Genomic DNA, 19,256 nt, shown 5'->3' with positions numbered 1-19,256 from the left:
TCTGGCTACCACCTGGGGTCAGGAAGGAATTTTTCCCATTAAAGGTTAATTGTCCAAGCATTGTAAATGTTTTTTTGCCTTCCCTTGGATCAAATGGGATATGTGAGGCGCAGGGAAGTTTCTAGGCTAAATTGCACCCAGGGCGAGTGTGTGAAATTGCGCCCCCTTCCCCCCCACCCCCTGGACTCGTGAACGCTTGCTCTTTAGGGACAGTCACACAGCCACAGGTCACAAGTAGATCTGCCTACTTACTAGCAACCAGCCACTCATCCAAGAGGAAGCAGGGACCAGGAAAACACACAGGTGAAGAGAGCCAAGAAAGCTGACTCCTCTATAGGCGCTGCGCATTGACAGCCTGCAGTACCGCTACAGGCACAGGTGACGTGATGATGACTTTACGTTGGATGCAGGCAGCCCAGCAGGAGTCAAGGAAGGTGTCACAGGAGCCCTAGTGGCTGACCGCACTTAGCCTTCTAAACGGTGCCAGCGCACGAATCGTGCGAACTCTGGTCGCAGTCAATGCGCAGGAACCGTTAAGAATTAGCCGCAGACAACTCAGAAGGGAGCCTGTGAGACACGGGTAATTACAACGTACACACGATTCCACGGTATCTGCCACCACCACTGGTATGGGCCAGTGGACCCGATTTACTGACTGACTAGTCCTGCGAATAAAACGGTTAAACACACGGTATTCTGTCTAGCCAACAACAAACAAACAGTAGCGTATCTTCAGAGACCCGGGATCAGTTCTGTGTGTGCTGATAAGCAGGGTAGCGGAACAGTGAATGACTTGGAGGAAGTCTTTTATTCACAGCAATATAAATAATTAATATATACAGACAATTATTAAAATCAACAATTATTAAAACAGTAATAGCCAGTATGAAATAAAAAAGGAGAAAATACTTATGGTTTGTGGAAATATGTCCTTTTGTGGGAAAATCATAAAGTTCTTGGTTTCAATCAAAGTTTAGCAGAATTCTTTGTTCCAGGTTACAGAAGAGATGGCCAATCAAGATGGCCACCAGCACATGTGTCCTTTGTTTCAGAGCTTCATTCAAAGTTCAGCAAAATGGCCACCAGCCCTATGTCCTCTGAGCTGGCAGCAGGATGTTCTCATATGGATGGAATGGGAGGACTCAAGCCCGCCTGCTGGCTCTGTGCTTTTGATGAAGCTGGTTTGGGGGTGTTCAAACATACACTAAAGAAAAGTCTAATGCGCTCTGTAGCTTGTAACAATGAGAGTTCAGTTCACATAAGTCACCATCCAGCAAGTTATTCCATCCAGCTGAATATCCCAAGGATTTCAATCACTGAGTCTCCTCATTGGTCAGCCAACACGTCATAGAAAAAATAAAAGAGAAGCATATATAGCGTAATTCAGTTACTATAAAATCTGCCCTTCACCATTCCAGAGTGGGCACACCCCGTTAGCCTCCAACCAATCCGGAGGTATTGTTTAATAAAAAAAAGTTAAAAAAGACAAAAAAGGCGGAGCTATGTCACATGACCGTTAGATCCAGGACATCACAGAACGCGAGGGTCTGAAGCGGAGCGTGTGTGTGAGCGGCTGCCCGGGACTGCTATGTACACATGATACAATACGCTTGTGACCACCTACGCTTGTGAGTGTAACTGTCTTTTTTAACTTTTTTTTATTAAACAATTTTACACTATATGGCGCATCTTTGAGTTTTAGATTGCCTGCATACCGGAGTGATCCCTGCTTTCCCCCGCATACGCTATATCCATACCTCCGGATTGGTTGGAGGCTAACGGGGTGAGTGCGGGCACATTGGGGGGAGTGTGTCCCAGCACAAGGGTGATGTGTGCCCACTCTGGAATGGTGAAGGGCAGATTTTATAGTAACTGAATTACGCTATATATGCTTCTCTTTTATTTTTTCTATGACGTGTTGGCTGACCAATGAGGAGACTCAGTGATTGAAATCCTTGGGATATTCAGCTGGATGGAATAACTTGCTGGATGGTGACTTATGTGAACTGAACTCTCATTGTTACAAGCTACAGAGCGCATTAGACTTTTCTTTAGTGTATGTTTGAACATTTTACAGCAGTGTTTATCCAGTGCGCTCCACGTATTGATTTATTTTTGTTATCCTTTGCTTTTTCCATTAGCGCAACTTTCTGTGTATTTCAATTTTGGTTTGGGGGTGTGGCAATTCCGGCCCCCTCTGAACTACCAGCAAATGACAGTTCATTCCCTCTGAGAGATTTTAGAGCTAAACTTATGAATTGCTGTAACTCCTGAAGCATACACGTTACATTTAGGGGGGTAACAGCTTCATACTTGGAGGAAAATACAGATTAATATGATATCCGACATGGCTAGTGCAGCAGATCAGGGTCCTGGGTAGATTCATACCTGGGTTGTAGGGGCCCCGGGCCCCTCTCAATTGGTATCAAGAGATCCAGCATGACCCTACGGATCCAATGATACCGCTCTCATAACCACCCTATTTATTGTATTCTGTAAATGGGCAAAAGATTATATAGTACATTCATTTCTTCCTGCTAAGGCTGGAGTCAGCCTGACTGGAGTCCAGCTGTGTCTGCTTCTTGGGATCTCCCTCTATGAAAGGAACCTTATGGTTCCTGTAATTAGCATCTGGATGTAAAATCAGCTGGGACAAGCTTTCTGAACTCAAGGGTTTGCCCCTGCTCGTTAGCATATCAAAAGAGCCATCCTGCAGCTAAGGTGATGCTATTTCTCTGCTGAGAAAGGACTGCAGACCTCCTACACAATAAATACAGATTCTATCGATTTGAAGCGCAATCGATGCAGAGAATCGAGTGCGATCGCTTTTTCTTCACGGGCGGTTACAGGACGCGCCTGCGGCCCCGCAACCGTCCGTGACAGAAGGTGATAGGACTGGTAATCTTCTTTATTTGTTTCATTTGGCTGCACCACGCATCACCAGCTCCCTAGCGATTATGTCCTTCTGCCTGCGCCCCCCTTCTTTTTCTTGCCAGTCTGCGCCCAGGGCGGTCGCCCTGCCCGCACTGCCCAAGAAACGGCCCTGTGTGAGGGTGCAGGACAGCTCATTTTTACTTATTTATTTATTGCTCTTGGTTAAACGTGATTGAAGGATATCTTTTTTTTAAATATGCAACTATGTAACTAATATTTGATACATAAAAAGGTAATAAAAGCATATACCATTGTTAGAAGCATTATGGTATATGATACATTCCAAAATACATGATTGTTTACTTCTTTTCAGGAGGATGTGTTGAGGTGAATAAAAATACCAACTTTGAATTTCCTGAAAACAGGTAAGTAACATTTATAGAAACTATTCCATGGTTCCACTTATTGTTTGATAAAGAATGCTAAGTAAGTATGGACAGTGCTTTTAATTTATTTTGGGCCTTAATAAAGTAAAGATAGCACTAACATGTAAAAGCAGTGGCTGGAAGGTGTAATGGTTAAGGGCTTTGCCTCTGACGCAGGAGACCAGGGTTCGAATCTGCCTGTTCAGTAAGCCAGCACCTATTCAGTAGGAGACCTTAGGCAAGTCTCCCTAACACTGCTACTGCCTATAGAGCGCATCCTAGTGGCTGCAGCTCTGGCGCTTTGAGTCCACCAGGAGAAAAGCGCGATATAAATGTTATTTGTCTTGTCTTTGTCTAAAAACATACATTTTATTGAGTATCAAAAGCAATTTATTAAACAGGAAATATAACACTAAACCATATAAACAGCCCCTTGTATGAGATAATGTAGTCTGCAATTGCTACAGGCTGTATGACTGTAGGGATATATAGTGCTGTAGGCTGAATTAATAATATTCCATTTGCTCAAATGATCATATACTCACCTGTGACAATTATTGACATTGCAAGGGGCTGTTTTTATGGTTTAGTTAGTGTTATATTTACCGTTTGCAAGATTGCTTTTGATACTAACTAAAATGTATGTTTTTACATATTTGTGAGCACTGTCATTAATCATTTATTTGTCTTTATTCATTGGTACTTAAATGATTGGTGCTGTGTGGGTTCAGAATTAGCACAAGCTATGAGTACCAAATTTAGGCTCCCCTCTTGGATTCTTTTCAGTCCTTTTATTTATTGACTACAAATCAGCCTGCCCATTTACAAATGGACGCTAGGGATCGGCCGCGACCCCCTCACCCCCTTCTCCCATCTCATCAAGAGCAGCCGCGCTCTTACGGCGCATGCACGCGGCCACGCTCCTGTGTGCGCTCAACTGCGCTCCCTGACGTGCCCATCCTCCTTCTGTCCCAAGAAGCCACACATGCGCGCTGGGCAAAACACAGGGACACAGGAGGATGCAGAGACACAGGGGTTTTATTATATAGGATAGCAATATCTGAAAAGTATTCTGAAGCCATTCTTACATCCTTTTCAATATCCAGCAAAAGGTGTTCATGTCTTAAACTTCAGTGTTCATGCCCTCTTGTGGAGAGCCATTTTGTTATACATTGTTACATGGGCTGGGAAAAACAAAAGACATGTCCTTCATATTTAACATCATACATCTCCTGTAGTTTGCACAGGAAAGGAAAATAAGCACTTCTGGAAAGCAGGGACCAATTTGTAGCTCATGGGTGTGAAGTGGACTCCCTCCTGCCCACAGTTATTACTCATTTTGTGTGGTGAGAATTCCACAACTTAACCATCTTTAAACCCTTCACAAACTTCAGTAAAACCTTTTGGACTTTGTTGTTTAGAGAGTATACTGTATATGGACAATGGAAACATGTGGTATGGTACAGTTGTTTTATCTTGGTGGTATTGCAGCTGCAAGCTGCTGTGTAGTTTAGTGCTATGCCAGTTAAATCATTTATTTCTTATTTCTATCGAGGAGAATTTCTTTAATTTCCTTTCCTGGCAGGAAGTGATGCAATCTCTCAAACAAGGAAAAAAACTATTTTGTAGAATGGGAAATAATTAGCACTTCTGCCAAGATTGTCTGCCTGTTTTTTCTCTTCAATCCTCAAGACCACCATGCTTTACATTAAAGACAACAAAGTCCATAAATGTCTCAGGGAAAAGATTTGAGATCAGATATTCACAATCAGGACATAACAACCATAAAAACCCAAAGTATGCAGTAAACATTTGCACACTAGCTAGAACTGAAATATTTTTGACCTAAAGTTGGACTTTATTAGTGAATGCATAAATGCATGCTGCGGTCAGTTCTTTCCACTTTATTGTGCAGACTGAGGCGTAGCAATAGCGGATGCAGAGGTTGCAATCACACCGGGGCCCCTGGACCAGAATGGCCCATTAGGGGCCCTCCTTCATCCATCTTATTAGCTTTTCATTGGTGCTATGCTGGTAAGGAACACCTCTATATGTGCATTGAATAGTAACAATCCTCAACAAACTGCACCCTTCTGATTACTCCTCTTAGATACTGCAACTGTCCTTGGTTGGTGTTGAGTTGCCATATCAATACAGTGCTTGGGGTCCCATGTAAAACTCGCACTGGGGCCTTAGTTACACTACTGTTATTGTGTTGATTTTTCCTCTTTAACATTCTCCTAATAGGATTACAAAGCAAGATAATCAGAATGGCAAAATAATGGAGAATTCTGAGTCTTATGTGAAAGGAGGATCAATCTCCTCCACCATCAGCCATTCGTTATGTGAATCGGATGGAACACCTTCGATTATAGATGACCATTTTTCTGTCAGTGATGATCTGGATAACTACTCAGATGTATCAGAGACTAGTGGCTACTCCTGCTGCAATAAAAGCAAAACGAAGGACAAAGGTACCCAAAGCTCTTTTGGATACTTAAATTGAAAGATTACTTCCTTTCATTGCTTTAATTCTGCTGCAATTGTTTCCTTATCTGTAATCTGGATTGCTTCTGTAATTGAAGTCCAAAAGTTTATGATTATTAAAAAGCAAAAGTAAAAGCCGCGCTTCCAATTAGTATGCAGTCCCAGTACTTATACTTTTGGTGGGCCACTGTAGTACAGACCACCCAACGTCCACGGCAGACACAGAAAACTTACACAGGAAAGGGAGCTGAGGACAAGCCGCAACTGGGACTGCTTCTGAGGAGATGGTGATATAACCTGATGGGCAACCGTAAAGATGTTTTTATGTACGTAGGAGGATTGTAGAGTGTGTTTATTAAAATGCTGGTTTTACACGAGAGGCTGTTTACTTTGGATGGATGCCTAAAATGGAGAAACTGCATTCTGATGTACCTGATTACAATAAGCTATCTGATCAACAGGGAATTAAGGAGGGGGCGTGACCCAGATATCTTGGTGACGGATTTGCACACCCTAGGCTGTCCTTTGCTGCATGTTGTGCGGGCTACACATGTTTGGTGAACCCAGTTGGCTAACACGTCTGCACTATGATTTGCTTTTGTAAACTTATGTTTTAAAGGTGTTACCGTAATCAAAGGAGTGTGTGGTAGTTTGATGCTACACCACTTGAACACTGAGCGCTGATAGATTGGTTCTTATAATGATTAACATAAACCTTTTGTACATTATTTTCCAATTAACAGATTTGCATGCATTTTTGTCGTATCAGCTATGTTTGGATGTTTTCCGTGGATTTCAGCTGTATCAAGAGTTTGGTTATTGATCTCTTCATACCATGGTGATCATAGTAGTTATGCTCAGTTTAGAACTGATGTACTCAATGAATTCATTACATAATAGTGTAATCTGATGGAGTATTAACTCCTGTCATCACTGCAGGATTGTTAAGGGTTTGGGGGAGTATTCAACCTTTAATTAACCTTTAATTATTAGCTTAAGTGGAAATATTGTATTCTAAGATGTATTCCTTCTTGAGAGATATGTGTTATTAAGACAGAAATGTTTTGCGTATAAAGAACCATTTTCGATTAACAGAATATAATAGTAATCTAGAAGTCTCAGAAAAAACACAGAGTACTTTTTAAATTAGAAGCGTTAACTCTATAGAACTCTTCAGAAACATACCCAAGAATGTATTTGTGATGATCCGCTCAGCTGGCTGCACAGACAGACAGCTGTTTGTCCATTCCTCTAGTCTGTGGGCTGCAGGTCTCTGGAACAGAGACCTGTCTTTCCATTGCAAGTTTCTGGTCTGTTCTCTTGCTGGGGAATTTGCATACATTCGTTATGCAAATCCCCTACCTACCTTCTTTGATGACTGGCACTATAAGAGCTTTATGTTTCCCAGAAGGCTTTGCTGGTCATTTCCCTTCCATGGTCTGTTCCTGATGGACACTGCTGGAGTGTCAGCCATTGCTATCTAGTATAGTTAATTCCTGAGGGTTGCTTTAGGCTCCCCTTCTAGCCCAGTCAGGTTGTATTATCTGTATTGCCTGTTCTGTCTTGTCTTGCCTGTTTCCATTGTCCTGTCCCTATGGTGGTTGACAGGAAATGGTTCTGATCTCTGTTCTTGGAGTATAGCTGGTGCAGCGGTTGCTACTAGCTATCTCTTCTGTTCTTTCTCCTGGGATCGCACTAGCTACTTTTTGCTAGTGCTGGGGATCCTTCTGTTCTGTCTCCTGGGATCGCGCTAGCTACTTTTCGCTAGCGCTGGGGATCCTTCTGTTCTGTCTCCTGGGATCGCGCTAGCTACTTTTCGCTAGCGCTGGGGATCCTTCTGTTCTGCTACTCTGTACCTGGATCGCTCTAGCCACTTTTCGCTAGTGCTGTGGATCCTATCTCTCGCTTGTCCCTGTTTTCGTGTGTCTGTCTTATCTGCTACGACCGTTTGCTGGAGGCTCGGTGAGGTAACCGTTAAGCAAGCGTTCGCGTCCTCTGTTTCATGTTTGTCTGTCGATGGTTAGTTAGGCGTGCTTGTCTCTATTGTGCTTATCACGTGAAGACCGCGCATAACCGCGTGCACTGTTGCGAATGAGTGCGGTGTTCGCGGTTAGCTAGCGTTTGTTGTTTTCCGCATCTTCTCATTGTATTATTTACTGTGCCTTTGCTACCCTCGTATTCTATTCTGTTCTGCCTTGTGTCACGTCTGGCGATCGCACCTCTCGCGATCGCGTTCCTATTTCGTATCTGCTGTTGTGTGTGCGCGGTCGCGGGGTGGCGACTGGATTGGCGCACACACATACAACCTGTCCCTTTGCTCAATCTCATTCGCAATCGCCTCTCTTGCGATTGCGTTCTGCGCTTCGTACAATTCCTGTCTGGCACTTGTGGAGGTACAGAGGATTGGTTCCTCTGCACTCCCCAGCGCCATCTGCCGACAGGAATTTCCCTCTACAGGTGCGTAGCACCTTTTGCTGGGTGCCTGCAAATATACGCTTGTGGAGGATTTCCGCCGTGTCAGCGCACGCGTTGTGCGCTGATCACGGAGAAAGTTCCACAATCGTTACAGTATTCATTTGTAAAAAGAGATTATTACTATACTTTCCTGACACAGAGGACATATTGGTCCAGATCATCTATTAGCACAAGTTACTCAATACACTGTATGCTGATTAGAGATTCATTGGTGTTTATCAGCAGAACCTTCTTACAAGGAGAAATCACAATACAAGAATTTGTGCCACAACTAGAATAACTGTAGAAAATAATATTATCTAGCCTCCTTCTATGCATTTTTAATTATTAAATTTGTTTGCAGATATCTAGAAACAGGGCTAACCATGAAACCAGTACCGTAATTACAGGTATAAATTGAAGAGTAAAAGTGTACAAAGAATAAAAAAAGATGAGGAGGAATAGGTCAAAAATAATGCCTAGTGATAAGAAGGATGTTATAGCTAGACTGTCTAAAACAGGGAACAACAGGCAGCCAAAAGATAGGCAAAGGTATTTTATTCGGCCCATCCCTTCTTCCCTTGTCCTTTTCTATTCACTGACAAAAATATAATTGGGGGGGGGGGGGGCACATTCAATAACCGTTGCCCTTTAATTTGTATCACCATTGTCCAGACTTTGCATTTCTTATAGTCTTAAATAGAAAAATATAGACTGACAGCCACAAAAACTGGGCAATTAAGAACTGATGTAGCTTGGTCTGATGAATCTCAGTTTCAGTTTGGACACACAAATGATAAGGTCAGTATTTGGCTTCAGCAGCATGAATCCGTGGGCCAAACCTAGTGCCATCAGTCCAGGCTGCTGGTGTTTTGGTAGAACAAGAAATTCATAAAATGAATTCTTGCAGAAACAGCATTTCGCAGTCATGGCAGAATAAACCCAAATCTCAAAGTAAAGTTTCCAACATCTTGTAGAAATCATGCCATGAAGGAATGAGGCTATTTTTTGAGTAATGAGAGGCCATATTAAGTATTAGCGTACCATTCCTAATAAAGTACTAAGTAAGTTTACAGTTTAGGGCTGATTCAGATGGGCTTTTATAACCAAGCAGAAAAGTGTTTATCATCAGTTCCCATCATTCCACCATCAGATTGCGTTTGGAGCCCCATAAAGGGCATAAAACTGCTGGACACAACCACTGCTGAAAGCTACACGTAGCTTCTCAGAATCTCACAAAAGATGGTAAATGCACTGAGATGAGCACAGCCATTTAATGTGGGGCGCATTCAATCCCGGTGGTAAACAACTTGCATGGCCCGTGTCAACCAGCCCTTAGTGGAAATATTTCTTAATATTTTTGTAATGTTTCTTTTTGCATAGTGCTTTCTGCTAATCATGTATAAATATGTGTATACGTATCATTATACAGTACTTTAGGTTGCTCCAGTAAGTTGCACAATGTGTAATTTTATTTTTTAGATGTCTGTTGCACTTCTCCATCTTTGGATAACTCTCAAAGGCTACAGTCAGAAGCTATAGATCGGTCTTATTCTATGAAGAATGAACTTTACATCATAGGACACACTGATTTTCATGCTTTAAAGAACCATGTATCACAAGGCAAAGCACTGGTTGAAGAACTGGAGACATACATTCAATCATCTCTTCAAATATATCCCACGGAAATCCATGGGATGAAGGTACTATTGCATAACAGTGTAACTAAAGTCACAACATTTTTTTTATTGTTTTTCATAGGTGGGGCCAAAATCCAATAGCCTATTTTTCAGAATTTCACTCACTAGAGGGTAAGAGAAAACTCAACATTCTACTAGAAGAGGATTCCACAGTGACAATTACTGCACACTATGTCACAGCATGTCACAGACACAGAGAGGAGCATCAATGAACTGTAAACATAAAACAATGTCCGTGGGCTGCTTACCCATTGTACCTCTATCCCACCCTCTTCCATGTCCCACATTTACTCTAGTTTTGGCAATGCCTGTATGAATCTTGGTCATGCCAAAAAAGGCTATTTTTTTATTTGATTTGACTAAAGCCTTGTACACACCCTAGATAATTCTCAGCTGAGGAGGCTGGTTGGGCTGTCTCTTCTGGGAATCTAGCATGTTTACAGTGGTCTCCAACCCCCTTTGATGCATTAGTGAGCAATAAGCCTGATGCGTTATCTCACCAGAAGGCATTGTTATAGCAACAGAATGTATCACAAGCATGCAGGCTATTGATGCATGTGCACAGAACTCAGTTCCAAACTGTCGCCAAATTGAAATTGCAACTTGATAAGCAAGCAATGTCTTTATATACAAGCAGAAAACGTATACGCACGTCACATCATCAGCAGTGAGCCAATGGTTCTTCTCCGTTTGATGCTACTTAAAGAGACACTGAAGCGAAAAAAAAACTATGATATTATGATTTGTATGTGTAGTACAGCTAAGAAATAAAACATTAAGATCAGATACATCATTCTAATTGTTTCCAGTACAGGAAGAGGTAAGAAACTCCAGTTGTTATCTCTATGCAAAAAAGCCATTAAGCTCTACGACTTTCAAAGTCGTGGAGAGGGCTGTCTTCTCACTTTTATTATCTCAACTGTTCCTGAACTATTTACTTTTCCTCTGGCAGAGGAGAGGTCATTAGTTCACAGACTGCTCTAAAAGAATCATTTTGAATGCTGAGTGTTGTGTAATCTGCACATATTATAGAATGATGCAATGTTAGAAAAAACACTATATACCTGAAAATAAAAATATGAGAATATTTTCTTTGCTGCTAATCTTCTAGTAATTATTCATAGTACACAACCAATTCATTATATCATATATTTTTTTTCGCTTCAGTGTCTCTTTAAAGAGGAACTTTAAGCCAGGATTGAACTTCATTCCAATCAGTAGCTGATACCCCCTTTCCATGAGAAATCTTTACCTTTTCTGGAATAAATCACCAGGGGGGTCTGTGTGGCTGACATTGTCCTGTCCCACAGTGTGATGTCATGACCATGGTCCTAACAGTTTGCTGTCTGTGAGCCTGGTTGCATTCTGCCAAGCAAGCAATATCTCCCTCTCTGCTTAGAACTCTCAGTAAATGAACATTCCATACAGATCACCTGGCAGAACCAAAGATGTCACCACCAGTGATAAATTTCACAATGCAAATCAAGGAGAGGGCAGATTTTACAATAGGCAAACACTGAGTGAATAATCTATAATAATATTAGTATTGTAAAAAAAAATAAGCAATTTTATTCATTATTTTATTTTCAATAAAGTTCCTCTTTAATTACCCTTTATCTGAGTGTAGTGAATATATACTATGTCATAATTTTCATAAAATCTTCAAAAGTAGGCAAAAGCAACTGTCATTGGATAACATCCTTCTTAAAGAGACTCTGAAGCCAATTAGAAATGGCTTTTTACCTTTTATTTATGTTAGGCATGATTGCCCCTATTAAAACACCGCTATCCCGCGGAAGGTTTTTTACCCCCCAAATCCCCCGGGGCACATTGCGGGGAGCGCTTCCATGAGAGGCAGAGTTTTTGGCTGCAGCTCTGCCTCTACTCACGTCTATCAGCACGGATTGCCGCCTATCCCCGCCCCTCTCAGTCTTCCTTCACTGAGAGGGGCAGGGGAGAGGCGGCGATCAGCACTGCTTGACGCACATGGAGGCAGAGCTACAGCCGAAAGCTCTGTCTCCCTGGGCAGCAAAATCCATGACCAAGAAATTCAGGGATTTTGCACAGGGGATTTGGGGGATAAAAAATCCTCGTTCTGCCGCGGGATAGCAGCGTTTTAACAGGGGCAAACATGCCTAACATAAATAATAGGTAAAAAGCCGTTTTTTAAGTTCCTTCAGAGTCTCTTTAAAACCTCACAAAAAAAAAAAAGATTGGGGTGAGCCAAAAGATAGCAATGATTTTATTAGTAATAGTGAAACTTTTTTTTTTTTACATTTTAACTTTATACAGTACAGTACTTTATATTAAATATTTTTCTATAAATGTTTTTGGATTATGGAACAAATCATCTGAGTTTCAATTAATATTTATGGGGAAAATTTGTGTTGATATAAGAGTGCATTGGGTTACAAGCATGTTTCTGGAACTATTATGCTCGCAAACCAAGGTTTCACTTGTGTATGCATTTAAAAAGGGCCTGGATGCTTTCCTTTTTTTGAAGGGCATCCACAGATATAATGATGATGATACCGTCATACATTCAAGGGAATACATTTTTGATTTTGGATGTCTTTCCTTTATAATAAGATCCAGTAAGGGCCAAAAGGTTGAACTTGTTGGGCATATGTTTTTTTTTATTTTAACCTTGATAACTACAGTATGTAAGAAGGGTAAGGTACAGTTCACTTTGGCATTTTAGATTGCTCTTTGTTTCTCCTTTGAGGAGACTATAATCAATTTTCATCCCAGTCACCAGGGAATAAAGTGAAGTTACATTTTCCTGAAACTAAAGAAAAGCACTTGCTCGAGAGTGTGAAGAGTTTTACTTCTGTCCCTCACTTCCTGTACCATTGTTATCTGGGTCTCACATTAAACATCTGTGTGTCAGCAAATGAGAGAATCTAAATGGCAGTAATAGCCTGGCAAATGTTTTAACTCTCATATATGTGTAGACCTAGATAGCGCTAGTAGCTCAATGTCTGGAGCTAGATGTATATAAAGAAAATAATCCTTGTTTGTAAAATAAAAGATATATATTTATTGTTGGCGCTGTGTGAGGAAACACGGAAAAGCCGCCGCAAGGGCTCAGAGTGAGGCGGCTGTTTCCGTGTCTAACATGGCGGCACAACGTGAAGAAACCGCCGCATGCCGCATGGGCAGAGCGGTGGAGTCCGCGTTGGATGCAGCGGATTGCACACATGGCAAAGCAGCTGACATTGCGGCTGGACGCGGGGAAACCGCCGCTTGCTTAGAGAGCGGGGCGGCGGTCCCCGCGCCTGAATCAGTGGTTACATTACAAGACATGTCTGGTGTGGCTGGGACTGCTAGTCCACACAGGTTCAGAAAGACTCGCGCGTGCGCTGAGAGGCAGAGCTTATATGACAGCCAGAAAAGGGTCAGCTGACCAGGCGGGTCAGCTGACATTTTCACCACCTGCCATTGGTCCAGCACTTAGGGGAGGTGCTGGAGAGCGCCTTGCTATATATACTGGGTGCTGGTCATTCTCTGGTTGTCTGCCGTTGCGATCACAACGTGGTAGCACTCAGACCTTGTCTGTATCTGTGTTCTAGCATAGTTTCCAAAGGTGTTGATGATCAAGGAATATTGAACTGTATTGTTTGTTATGACCTTCTGCCTGTCTGACTATTCCTCTGAACTCTGATTCTGTACCTTGCTATTTCTGTTACCCTGTTGCCAAACTCTGCTCGTTCCTGGACTCTGTATTTGCCTCCTGATTCTGTACTGTGCTATTCTGATACTCCGTTGCCAAACCCTGTCTGTTTATTGGATTCCGTATCTGCCTCCTGAATCTGTACCTTATCTGTCTGTGTGTTAACGACCTGGCTTGCTGACCTCGAGAACTGGCCTTACTGTTAGAGGCAGTTCCCAGACCTGTTAGTGACACCCTCCCTCTCGGGTATCACTCATGCTCTGTCCTTCCTACCCTCAGCCTAGCTCCTCCCCCTGGAGAGTCTAGGCCATAGGAAGTAACATACTTCTGGAGAAGTACTCAAAGTATATTGTTGCATTTAAGACTCACTTGTTCTTTCTGGTGTCCAGAGGTTAGTAGATATATCTGATTATCGGTGATACTGCAGATCACCAATAATATTCTGTATTCCTGGTGAGACTGCAGTTCACCGGTAATCAGATCCTCTCGGTGTTACACCGATCGTTACACGCTGCGTAATATGTTGGCACTTTATAAATACAATTAATAATAATAATATAATAAACAGTAGTCAAACAAACGTTAGAAATCACCTTCACTGTGTAGCGAACTCATTCACACTCAATCAGTGCATCCACCCCCCCTACTGCAGTAGAAAAAAATAAATACAAATGAATAAAAATCAAAAATATAAAATATAAAAAATAAAATATAAAATAAAAAAAGTAAAAATGTCCTAAAAATGGAAAATGAGCTCCAAAAGGATCCGATGCAATTGTGAAGTTGCTGAGTAAACCGCTCACAATTGCGTAGGATCATTTTGGAGCTCATTTCCAGTGTCACTCCATTAGCGCCATTTAAGGCATTATATCCAACCAATTTGGGTTTTATTGCACAGCACTTTCATATTTGTCATTTTCTGGACATTTTTACTATTTTGTTTTATATTTTTTTTTATATTTTTGATTTTTGATTTTTATTCATTTGCATTTATTTTTTCCTACTGCAGTAGGGGGGTGGATGCACTGATTGAGTGTGAATGAGTTCGCTACACAGTGCAGGTGATTTCTAACGTTTGTTTGACTACTATTTATTGACAACAATAAATATATATCTTTTATTTTACAAACAAGGATTATGTTATTTATATACATCTAGTTCCAGACATTGAGCTACTAGCGCTATCTAGATTTACACATATACATTTTCTAAATTGAGGAGCCAAGTGCGGGTACTTCCTATCTAGATCTAGCTGCTGACCTTACATTGGCGCCTCATTGTCATTCTATATAGAACATTTTTACCTTAATTCTCATATAATTTATTAAAAAAAGAAAAAGTTTGGCTTGAGTGGGCTTTATGTATACTGTATTTGAACCAAATAAGCAATGTCACTGTTTTTCTTTTCAAAATAGTGGTCTGTGATGCATTCTAGGGTCAATCAGATGTGTCTCTTTAAGAAATAGTAAGGCTTGATTCATTAAGCTGCACTGCTAAAGCAATGGAGCAGCGAAGGTTAAAATGTAAATGCGCAAGCTGTAAGCAGGCAACCTATTGGGCCAATCAAAATGCGGAGATCTCATCCTAAAACGCTACAGGACCCAAAGGGGCTGAGGGCAGGATTAAAGGAGCAGGTGTTATGTAAAAGCAGCGCACTCTAGTTTCCAGCAAACGCTACGTAGCACTACTGCTCGTAGCATGCGCAATTACATTTTAACTTGCGCAGCTCCATTTAAGCTTTCCTGCAGCTTAACCTCCCTGGCAGTCTGATTCTTTTCAGATTTTAGGATCTTAAAGCGGTGCAATTTTTTGCAGGCTTTACACCCTAAAACTGGGGGAAAAAATCACACCGCAAAGAGATCTGCAGCAGAGTTCTGTAGATCTGCAGAAGCCTAGCACTTACTCACCTCCCTGGGATCAAACGCTGCAGTTGTCCCTCCATCCTCCGGGTGGTGCTGTAACCCTGTAGTGAGATTGCCGTCTGTCATCATGACAACAAATGGCGATCTTACCCGAGGGATGCAGAGAATTGGAGGACAGGAAGGAGAATGGCTGCCGGGCGCCTGGATGCTGTGCCCAGTTCTGCCGGCGACTACCATGAGTCACACTCAGGGTTACCGATCATGGCTTGTTTTTTTCCATTCCGAGCCTGATAACTGCCAAGGAGGTTAATGAATCAAGCCGATAGAGTTGTCCTAAAATTACCTGAATTACAAATCTATTACTATGTGAGATTTTTGGTGCACCACTAAACATTAATTGTTGTGTTTGCTTCATTGTAAGGTAATTGAATATGGAGGTATCAAGAAACTTTTATCTACCACCAAAATTCTTCATCAAATTCTGGAAAAATCTAATTCTCTGCTAAGCATGTTTTGGACAGACAGCCCTAATACACAAAACAACATTCTGCAGAAGAAAGAGGTAACAGGGCCGGATTTATCACTGACAGTTTTTTCTTCTTAAACAGCTCTAATTGGCAGGGGGAACCAGCCCAGGGCCGCCCATGAGGCATGGTGAGTCAGGTTCTTCAGGTAGCGAAAGGGGGGGCCTGTCTAGCCTTGGGTGGATGGGGCTGCCAAGCTGGAGGGGGTAGCAATGAGGAAAGAGGGCAGCGGGCACAGTGGTGGGGTGGGAGGTTGGACACCCCTTCACCTGGGTCCCGCGGCCTGCTCTCCCCCACCAGCTATGAGCGCAGCGTGTGCCAGGCAGCAGGAGGGGAAGTAATTACTCACCTCTTCCTTCCGCATTCCAGCGATGCGTAGCACCACTCGTCACTTCCTACCATGCCGCCTCACTTCCTGCAATGCCGCCCACTGTACTATACAGTACTATCGCACAGCGGCATGCATTTTCGAGAATCGCAGTGCAGATCGCATTCACTGTAGTGAATGGGATCTACAGCGCAGTGCATAGTAGCACAGATGGCATGCGATCATACACGTAACATTCCGACCGCACAGCCATCTGTGCTGAATGATGTGAACGAGGCCTTACAGATGCTGAAAAGCGGAGAGAAGCTGATACAACTGTGTTAGTGGGCTCAGGCCCTCAGACTTTGCAACTGCTGTTCAGGAATTGCTGTTGAAAACAAAGAAGACCCTGAGAATCCCCCTTGAAGAGATGGACTGGCCCAAAACCTGTTGCTTCTGTCAGATTTTAACTGCCTAATTTTTTTGTGATAATGGTCCTTTAATAGCACTTCTACGCAGCTTGTGCAGTGCAAGCTAGGCATGAGTTGTGAAGGGCTCCTCCCCAGTGCCGCCAGGTGTCCTGTGAAGCTGCTCTGTACTTAACCCTTCCAGTGCTGGGCATTGATGCAATACAGCAGATGTATTGGTTACCTCAGCAATAGCATTTTCCCTCACACACTGCACTGTTTGAAAAACCCTCCTAACTTCGCCTATTTAAGAAGAAAGCTGCACTATTTGGTCATTTCTTAATATGTCTGAGACAGTTCTGCATGGATTTCTAAAATCCTACCAATATTTTGTCTCAGGCACTTTTGATAAATGTCCCTCACTGTGTCATGAACAAGAAAATGTAGTTCAGAAAATAAATGGAAAGACTATCCAGATATAAACGTTATTATGGCGACCAGTGAGAATATCAAAGTTTTATATTTTGTAAAGTGTCTGTTGTAAAATTGAAAGTTATAATAAACCAGAAATTGGAACTAGTCCTTCCTCATTAATCCCTTTCCCCCTGCAGAGTGGAACATTGCAATTTTTCCATTCCTGACGTATGTGCCGCGGTGCAGGACACAAATATGGCGGAAAATTGCAGGCTCCTGTGTTTCACTGGAAGAGAGATGTTGTTTACAGCATTTCTGTTAACAAAACTGGCCAATAGCGGCATAGGGGGCGATATACAGGGTGGGAACGCGAACAATCACTCGCGTTCCCATGCCTGTCGGCCGGTGACGGCCAAACCGGAAGTGTTCGCCGGCGGGTGCAGAGGCATCGGAACGGAGCTGCGAGGGCACCGATCGGCTGCAGGGGGCTGACAGTGGCGGCTCCAGCTTCAGATTTTTGGGGGGGCTCAAAGGGGGCACAAGGGTTGGCAGGCGGGGCTCACGGAGGGAGCAAAAAAATGGGCGTGGTCATAACGTTGTGTGGGCGGGGCTAACTAATGTAGTTGTACCAGCTAATGTAATGTTACATAAAAAAAAAATGAAGTAAATGCACATAATGACAGACCACATAATGACAGACAGCGTTTCCCCAGTAATTGCATGTAATGAGAGACAGCCTTTCACCAGTAAATGCACATAATGAGAGACAGCCTTTCACCAGTAAACGCACATAATGACAAACCGTTTTTCACCAGCAAATGCACATAAGAGACAGCTTTTCACCAGTAAATGCAGGTAATGACAGACAGCCTTTCACCAGTAAATGCACATAAGAGACAGCTTTTCACCAGTAAAATGCATGTAATGAGAGACAGCCTTTCACCAAGGGCCGCTCAGGCCTGGCTGGTGGTGGGCTGGAGACCTCAGGCTCAGGCCTGGCTGATGGTGGTTGGCTGGGGGTCCCAGGGCAGTTCAGGCCAGGCTGGTGGTGGGCTGATGGCCTCAGGGCTGGCTGATGGTGGTGGGCTGGGGGCCCCAGAGCAGCTCAGGCCTGGCTAGTGGTGGTCTGGAGACCTCAGGCTCAGGCCTGGCTTGTGGTGGTGGGCTGGGGGTCCCAGGGCAGTTCAGGCCTGGGTTGTGGTGGTGGGCTGGGGGTCCCAGGGCAGTTCAGGCCTGGCTGGTGGTGGGCTGGGCTGATGGCCTCAGGCCTGGCTGGTGGTGGTGGGCTGGGGGCCCCAGGGCAGCTCAGGCTTGGGTTGTGGTGGTGGGCTGGGGGTCCCAGGGCAGTTCAGGCCAGGCTGGTGGTGGGCTGGGCTGGGCTGATGGCCTCAGGCCTGGCTGGTGGTGGTGGGCTGGGGGCCCCAGGGCAGCTCAGGCCTGGGTTGTGATGGTGGGCTGGGGGTCCCAGGGCAGTTCAGGCCAGGCTGATGGTGGGCGGATGGCCTCAGGGCTGGCTGATGGTGGTGGGCTGGGGGCCCCCTGAGCAGCTCAGGCCTGGCTAGTGGTGGGCTGGAGACCTCAGGCTCAGGCCTGGCTGGTGGTGGTGGGCTGGGGGTCCCAGGGCAGTTCAGGCCTGGGTTGTGGTGGTGGGCTGGGGGTCCCAGGGCAGTTCAGGCCTGGCTGGTGGTGGGCTGGGCTGGGCTGATGGCCTCAGGCCTGGCTGGTGGTGGTGGGCTGGGGGCCCCAGGGCAGCTCAGGCCTGGGTTGTGGTGGTGGGCTGGGGGTCCCAGGGCAGTTCAGGCCTGGCTGGTGGTGGGCTGGGCTGATGGTCTCAGGCAGGCCTGGCTGCAGTGGCGGCGCCACGCTGGGGCTTACCCAGGCTTAAGCCCCAGCTGGCAACTCATTAGCCCCCCTCAAAGCCCCCCCCGCCGCCGCCGGCTGCCGCCTGCGCATGTCCGCTCCGACCCGACCTCGGCTCGTCTGCAATGCAGTGGAGCCGAGCCTGGCTGCCTGGGAGGACTGGAGGGCGAGGGCTTGGGCTGGCACCACCCACCCCAGTCCCCAGCGAATCAGCGATCAGTCCGGGCACCACACGGACTCCCACCCACCTACACTGCTGCTGCTCAGCC

General features: G+C 44.2%; 1 protein-coding gene across 4 annotated transcripts in view; it reads left to right on the top strand.

Annotated features, from left to right (window-relative positions):
- Window positions 1-19,256, top strand: part of LOC137521230 (myomegalin-like) — a 403,861-nt gene that overhangs the window by 369,334 nt on the left and 15,271 nt on the right. For all 4 annotated transcript variants that reach the window (XM_068240204.1, XM_068240203.1, XM_068240202.1 and 1 more), the window contains 4 exons: window positions 3,248-3,299; window positions 5,547-5,773; window positions 9,723-9,943; window positions 15,897-16,037. In XM_068240204.1, coding sequence (XP_068096305.1) covers window positions 3,248-3,299; window positions 5,547-5,773; window positions 9,723-9,943; window positions 15,897-16,037 — 641 coding nt within the window. The remainder of the gene's footprint in view (window positions 1-3,247; window positions 3,300-5,546; window positions 5,774-9,722; window positions 9,944-15,896; window positions 16,038-19,256) is intronic.

The sequence above is a fragment of the Hyperolius riggenbachi genome, chromosome 6 (assembly GCF_040937935.1).
Source record: "Hyperolius riggenbachi isolate aHypRig1 chromosome 6, aHypRig1.pri, whole genome shotgun sequence".
NCBI lineage: Eukaryota > Metazoa > Chordata > Amphibia > Anura > Hyperoliidae > Hyperolius > Hyperolius riggenbachi.
Note: the sequence above shows the minus strand (reverse complement) of the source record. Positions and strands in the feature narration are given on the sequence as shown.